Source organism: Centroberyx affinis, unplaced genomic scaffold, assembly GCF_046629955.1.
Source record: "Centroberyx affinis isolate AG114_WGS23_722 - 3 ecotype Tasmania unplaced genomic scaffold, CSIRO-AGI_Caff_v1 ptg001852l_1, whole genome shotgun sequence".
NCBI lineage: Eukaryota > Metazoa > Chordata > Actinopteri > Beryciformes > Berycidae > Centroberyx > Centroberyx affinis.
Window position 1 is genome coordinate 96,478 of NW_027280231.1, and position 8,032 is coordinate 104,509.

An 8,032-nucleotide genomic window follows, 5' to 3' on the forward strand; every position below is an offset into this window, starting at 1 on the left:
TAAAATGTTAATTAAATGTGTCAAATGTGTTAAAGTAGCCTAAATTACTGAATAAATTACTGAATCCATAAATTGATTAACCGATGAAATGCCTTTTTATTTAGTTGTTTATTTATTTATTTTGCAAATCAGTAATTTATAGATAGATGAAAAGGAATGATTAACTTGCACGTTTAATGAACATTTTATTCTTTTGTTAACAGCTGGATTCAAACACAGGATGTTGCAGTTACATGGTAGTTCTGCTCCTCCCCGTTTTTAGTAACAATACTTACTTGTGAGTATGATTTAGCACAAATTTCTTGCATTAGTCAGCTCTGAAAGACTTGAATGAATGACTTGAAATTACGTGCTCAAATTACAACTTTTATTCTGAAAGAACCAGGTTACCAGATGCCAGTGAGTCAGATTGTGCTGCCGACTTGATAGCATCTCGGATCCCAATAAACTTGAGCAACACTCTCTCACGCCCGTCACTGGAAGAAGAGGACTCAACTATGTTTCCATCTGCTGCAATGAACATGTATAATGCACAAAGCCGATATCGGTAAGAAACATTTAATTTATTACATATACTGTATATCACGTGTGTGTATGTGGCAATTTAAGGCTTTTTTTTAATTATTATTATTTCTGACTGTTTACACCTGTTGTTATTTCTCATTTATTTCCATATTTCTTGTAAATTAAATAGAAGTTGAAGTATAAATGCATCGTGGGAGTGTCCATGCAACAGCTGGCAGTCTAAATACATAAATAAAAGTCTGATGGTGATCTGCAGCGTGAGGCCACTTCAGGTCATCATATAGTAGCCTACAGTATTTCGGTCTGGCTCAGTCAGTCGGTTCTGTTGACATTTGGCTGAATCTGAATTTCTGCAATCCACAAACTCCCGAGGGACAGTTTCGTTTTGCAGGAAACAGAAAATCAACACGAAACGAAACTGATCTCGCCCTCTCTCTCTCTCTCTCTCTCTCTCTCTCTCTCTCTCTCTCTCTCTCTCTCTCTCTCTCTCTCTCTCTCAATTCAATGTTTGACTGGCATAGATATTAGATGAATATTGGCAAATAAGAATCATAATATTTAATTGAATACAAAAATATCTCTCTCTCTCTCAGTTCAATTTAATTAAATTCAGTTTGTTTTATTGACATGAATGTTATAAAGAAACAATAATTTATATTAAAAAAAAAACCCACAAAAAAGTTCGTAAAAAATATGAAATAGTGAAATAGTTATGAAAGCATTATTATGAAAAATAACTCTCATTCTCTCAATTCAATTTAATTTCGATTCATTTCAGTTCAGTATGCTTTATTGGCATGATGAACAGTACTGCCAAACAAGCATCAGAATACAATGAATATAATGTAATAAATGTGTGTGTGTGTGTGTGTGTGTGTGTGTGGTGTGTTTATAAATCTCTCTCCTCCTTTTTGCTCCCTCTTATTTAGAGTTACAGACGTTATAATTAAATCCACTGAAGGAAAAAAAAAACCCAAAACAATCCCTTTATTCTTCCTCTTTCTGCCTTCTCTACCACTTGAGCTTTTAATTTGTGCAAATAGTAATTATGCTTAACCAGTTATTACTGTATTTCCACAACGACCCCTATCATTATAATATTCCTGTAGGGACTGGTAGTGTCTCTGTGGTTTTCAGTCCTGAGCTTAAAGTGACTTCGTCCTCAGTTTATTTGTTTTTTGTTTTTTATATCTCCTATAGCCTAATATTCCTGGAGTATTCCTATAGGAACTTAATGTGTGTCTGTGATAGTACTAAGGAGTGAGTTTAGAGTGTCCTTTTTTTTCAATCTATTGTGTCACTGTAATATTCCTATAATATTCCTATTGCAACAATAATTACAATTTTGCTATGATATTTGTGTATAACCTTCTCAAAGGACTCCCTGTAGTTCTCATTTGTTGGATAAGAAGGCTTATGTTATAAAATGAGGCTGTCACCTCTTGCTAAAGACTATTTCTCATTAATCCTGATTATTTCAGGTGTTTCGTACATCTTCATTTCATCCTGATGGTCAGTTTAGTTGGTGAGTGTCTCTACTTTTTTATGTCAAAAAGAATAAAATGAAAAAGAAAAGAAAAAAATCTGGTCTTGACACAAGATTGAGGTTCATAAAATTGGTAATTCTATTTAATGAATGTATATCAATTGAAAGTGCTTGTATTCTCTGATCCATCTGATCGATTTTGTGTTTAATGTTCAGCTTGTTGGCTGTTCAGGTTGTTCAGGTTAACTGAGCTGACTCTTCTCAAGCTACAATTCTTCATGTTTTGGAGTAGAGACTAGGGCTAAAGACAAGACAGTTTACTGTGTCACAGTAACCTACATTTGGAAACAAATCCACCTTATCACACTATTCACTTTTACTGAGAACGTTACTGAATGGATCTACGGCCACACCACAACAAGCTTTTTCAGATAGCTCTCTGTTTCTAGCTGCTTGGTAGAGATTTAGACTTTATTTGGACCTCCATGTTGGCACCAGCTATGGCTGCAAGGAAATTTGTGATGCAACAGCAACGCTTCTATTGCGTCCTTCAATGCATCTCTCCTTGCAGACTCCTCTCCCCTGACCGTCTCCACCACTCCGGTGTCCATCTCCTCTGTGGTGGGCGGCCAGGCGGTGCTTCCCTGCAGCTGGAAGTCCCGTCTGGCCGGGACGGCGCCCCCCGACTGCCATGTCCAGTGGCAGACCCCCGATGACACCGTGTACGAAGGGAAGGGGGAGCAGGTATGGCAGGCGCAGGAGTTTCGGGACCGGGCGGAAGTTGTCCCGGAGAGTCTCAAGGCCGGGGACTGCTCTCTGATCGTGAATGACGTCCAGTTTGGAGACACGGGGCTGTATGAGAGCTTCATGGTGGTGGAGGGAGCGAGGCTGAACACCAGAGTCTTCATCCAGAGTGTCAGGCTGTCTGTCTATGGTCAGTTGGGCTTTGGATGGTTGTTCTCTCTCTATTCTATTTCTGTTTCACGTCTATTTCTTCTATTCTCTATTTCTTTATTCTATTTCTGACTTGTTTCTTTTCTTTTGTTCTCTCCTTTATTCATCTGTCCCCTTTTCTTCTTTTTTTTGTTCTGCTCATTTGTCTTCTCATCTCATGTCTCCATTTCTCATCTAATGTCTTCTCTCCTTATCTCATCTCAACTCGTTTTCTCATCTAATCTCTTCTCCTTTTCTCATCTCTTCTCTCATCTCATTTTCTCATCTCTTCTCCCTTTCTCATCTCATCTAATATCGTCACTAATTTTATAGTCTTATATCTCCTTCTCTCATCTCATCTAATCTCATCACTAATTTTGTAGTCTTGTATCTCCTTCCCTCATCTCATCTCCTTTTCTCATCTTTTCTCCCTTTCTCATCTCATCTAATCTCATCACTAATTTTATAGTCTTATATCTCCTTATCTCATCTCATCTCCTTTTCTCATCTTTTCTCATCTCATCTCTTCTCCCTTTCTCATCTCCTTTTCTCATCTCTTCTCCCTTTCTCATCTCATCTAATCTCATCACTAATTTTATAGTTTTATATCTCCTTATCTCATCTCCTTTTCTCATCTTTTCTCATCTCATCCCTTCTCCCTTTCTCATCTCCTTTTCTCATCTCTTCTCCCTTTCTCATCTCATCTAATCTCATCACTAATTTTATAGTCTTATATCTCCTTCTCTCATCTCATCTCATCTAATCTCATCATTAATTTTATTGTCTTATATCTCCTTATCTCATCTCATCTCCTTTTCTCATTTTGTCTCATCCAATCTCTTCTCCATTTCTCATCTCATCTAATCTCATCACTAATTTTATAGTCTTATATCTCTTCTCATCTCATCTCCTTTTCTCATCTCTTCTCCCTTTCTCTTCTCATCTAATCTCATCACTAATTTTATAGTCTTATATCTCCTTATCTCATCTTATCTCCTTTTCTCGTCTTTTCTCATCTCATCTCTTCTCCCTTTCTCATCTCATCTAATCTCATCACTAATTTTAGTCTTATATCTCCTCTCATCTCATCTCCTTTTCTCATCTCTTCTCCCTTTCTCATCTCATCTAATCTCATAATTAATTTTATAGTCTTATATCTCCTTATCTCATCTCATCTCCTTTTCTCATATTGTCTCATCCAATCTCTTCTCCCTTTCTCATCTCTTTTCTTCTCTTCTCTTCTCATTTAATCTTATCTCTCCTTTTCTCATCTAATCTAATCACACAATTTCACTTCTGTTCTCATCTCATTTTCTCTATGGACCCTGATAGCAGAAGCCTGACCACCTCCAGTCTTTAATCTTGTTGCATTTATTCTTGTTCTCCTCTCAGATCATAAATCCCGTCAGTCTCATGGTCCAGGTGACGACATGGTCCTGGAGCTCCACACCCCTCGGTCTGTGAGAGTCGTCTTCCAGAGCAGGTGAGCTGCTTACCTGTAATCCAAGAGTTTAATTCAAAAATTAATTATCCACAATTTGAAAAAAACTGATGCCTACAAAATGATTGTTGACATCATGGTTACTATTGATGTTAAGTGTCATCTTAAGAACTTTCCTCACAAATTAGTTGTTTTTGAGGATGGAATGATCTGGGTTTTGGATAAAATGACTGAGGAATTTCATGCATTTCATTTTATATAGCATTTCATGATATATAGTGTTTTGGAATGAAACCCATAATTTCTTCACCTTATTGTGTTTTTATTGTGTTTTAATGGACTAGGTCTAAAAAGATGGCTGTTACACAGTGCAAAACATGGGAACGTGGGAACTGCAGAGTTCACGTCTTTGTTCATTTTTTATTTTTAGATAGATCAGAAGAAATCAATACACAACGCAGTAATCCCCCCAAAAAAGTAATCTGTCCCAGCCTCCTCATACAAAATCATTTGGCACAATAAACAATAAAGAAATAAACAATAGAAATTCTATGCCCTCTCCCCATATACAAGAAAGGCATTGCACTGTATTCACGTCTTTGTATTCACACAGACATACAGTGCAATCTTGATTGTTTCCTTCTTTAGCATGTTGCCTCAGTTGATACACTGCTCATAGTGACCTATGGCATTTCTACTTTTTTAACGCACAGTACACAGTACGGAAATTCGCAAGAAAGACGAGAGAAAAAGAGGGGATCTCGTGGGACAAGGGACTTTAATCCGGCTTCGAACCCACGGTGTCACAAGTACATGGTATGCACTTTAGCCTGCTGAGCCACCAGGACCCCAGTCAGCTGGTGTCTTTAGCTGGTCCTTCGGTTGCTCATCTACACACTGTGCCAATATTGCCCTTTTATTTATAATTGATAGTTTCCATTGTCTCCCACACACAAGTATTGACTTGGCATTGTTGGATTTGACAATGGTGAAAGGCTGATTTTAAAGCCTTTCGATTTTGATATAGGATTTTCCACCAAGTTAAACATGTGAACGCTTCCAAGTTGCAGTGACAAGATGTCATCAACCCGCTTCTTCCGAAACGACGTCAATGCGACACGAACCCCTATCTGCTCCAGTGAAGCTGCTCAGTCACCAACAGTAGAAAAAATGTCTGCATCACTGCATGTGAAGCAAGGCGGTGCCACTGTGCTCAGTTCACCTTCTCCCCATCGCTCTAACAATAAACCAACACACCGAACTCTGATCTCCACAGGAACAGCTCAGAGTGGTCCGTCCTGTGGATGAGGGGGGATGAAAACACCCAGCGCCTGGAGAAGCTCCCAGACAAAGAGCAGCTGGCCCTAAAGAAGGTAACGAGAGCGGACGAGGGGACGTACAAGGTTCTGGATGAACACGGCCTGGCGGTCAGCACCGTGCAGCTCTCTGTGGACGGTAAGAGGCGTTCAGGAAACCTCCTACAACAGGAGCATCAGTCCAGGGTCAGAGGGACATACAAACTTCTCTAAGACTATGTTCACACTGCAGCTGAAAGAGTCCCAATTCTGATTTTTTTAAACCTCAGATGTGACTCAGATCTGATGTTATCTAGATCTGTCTTTTCAATGCGACCTGGTGCATCCAATCACATCAGCTCGCATTAACTGTCAGGTGTGTACGCTCTCAGATCTCATCTCAAAATCCGGCCTGGCTCGCATTCCTAACAGATCTCAGTAGTGTATGGACATAAATCCGACGATTCCGATCTCGTATCTGACCACACAGCTTGCATACTAGTGTCCTGTCCTGGACAAATCAATGACCTGATCCGAGATCCGATCTGACAGCTCTGATTGCTGTCGCATTGAAAAGACAGGTGTAACCACGGCCAGTGTGAACAGCAAAAACACGCATGGAGTCGCACTCAAATCAGAATTTGTCAGTGTTGCCATGTTAACAAGTAAATCTTACATCATTCACCTGAGACAGTTGTCATAATTTTGATATCATGGCAGCTTGGGATTTAGACTGATCAGACGGGTGTATTTTTACATAAAACTCCTAGTGCAGCTTTATTTTGAATTCTGGTTTGCATTATAATCAAATGTAACTGATGCAACAACTAACTGCTCCACAGAAGGCTCCACAGCTCGAAGACAACAACAGATTCAGGAAAGTCAAGTCCTAGTAGGTGAGGAAATACCATTTTTATTCTGGAAAAGAAACTCAAATGAACTAGAGTTATAAGAATAGAATGAATGAATAGAAAGTTGGTTAGAAAATAGTGAAGTCACGGCTTGGAATAACCCTCTCTCTCTCTCTCTCTCTCTCTCTCTCTCTCGCATCTCACCTGTTTCCAGATGACACAAGAAACAGCTGTTCGTCTCTGAGGATTTTGTTCAGTCTCGTCATCAGTTCGCTGATCTTACATCTGCTCTAAGAAAAATCTCTTCTGCAAAATAACTAACTCCATATGAATATTTTTTTTTTTTTTACTGAGTGAGTAGAGTCTACCAGCTGTGAAGAGCATTTTCTCTGCTGTCTGTCCTACATTCTCACCTGTGCAATATATTTCTCAGTTGTAGATGTTGGTCACTTTTATTTCAAATTGACCAGTTTGTGATTGTGCTGAGTATTGTAGATATTTAAGATCGTAAAATTTGAACAGAATAACATTATATATTGTTGTGTAGTGATTTTTTTTGATAGGCTGACAGACTAAAAACAACTCAGGCTGGATTCACACAGGAGCCTTAAGTCTGATTTTTCTGATATCTATATCTACACTCACTGGTCAAAATAATTAGAACAGCAATTTTCCATAAAACATAAAGAGCTGTCACATGTTTGTTCAGCAGCCTGTTCTTAATCTCTTATCTATTATCTTCGCTGTTTTTGACTTTCAATTTATGTGCAACGTTTAGATTACGGCTCTTTTTTTTATTTGATTGATTATTTATCAAATAATAATAATTTATGAATCAAATGCTGATATTTTGCCAGTAATAAATGAGTCTCCAGCTAATCTAAACTGGAGTTGTGCAGTGAACCTCTGCTCCTGGTGCTCCATATGGAAAACTGAACTAAAAAAAGATCATTGAAATTGAGCATTAAATGTGATTATGGCCCAATTATTATGATCCTTTTTGTTGTTTAGTTACAGGGGAATCCATACTGAGCAGAGGTACAACTGCACTCTCCAATTACTTTAAAAGACTTTATGTATTAGCTGAAGATTGTACTCAATTATTACTGACATGATCGCAACATTTGATTCATAAATTATTTGATAATAATATGATTAACAGTGAATTATGATTAATTGTCACGCTCATCAAAAAACCGGGCCGTAACCTAAAAGTTGCACATGTATTGATAAAGTCACAAAACAGCGAAGATAATCAGAGTAAGAACAGGCTGCAGGTTTTGCTTCACAAACACGTGGCAGCTCTTTATGTTTTATGGAAAACTGGTGTTACAATTATTTTGGCCAATGAGTGTATATATCTATATCTATATCTATATCTATGTCTATGGCTATGTCTATATCTATACATCCAAGCAACTAGCTTTATAAATCATCTCACTTACAAAAGTCTATTCTTTAGAAATCATTCATCGGATTAATCATTCAGATTATCTCCAGT

At 38.1% G+C, this 8,032-nt stretch overlaps 1 protein-coding gene across 1 annotated transcript; it reads left to right on the plus strand.

Annotated features, from left to right (window-relative positions):
* Nucleotides 1–158: 158 nt before the first annotated feature.
* Nucleotides 159–6,885, plus strand: igldcp (Ig-like domain-containing protein). The gene is made up of 8 exons (XM_071529936.1): nt 159–277; nt 380–547; nt 2,007–2,050; nt 2,583–2,945; nt 4,337–4,427; nt 5,662–5,840; nt 6,523–6,576; nt 6,746–6,885. The coding sequence occupies exons 1-8, from the start codon at nt 234–236 to the stop codon at nt 6,823–6,825; spliced, it is 1,023 nt and encodes a 340-aa protein (XP_071386037.1). The 5' UTR covers nt 159–233; the 3' UTR covers nt 6,826–6,885.
* The last annotated feature ends 1,147 nt before the right edge of the window (nt 6,886–8,032 follow it).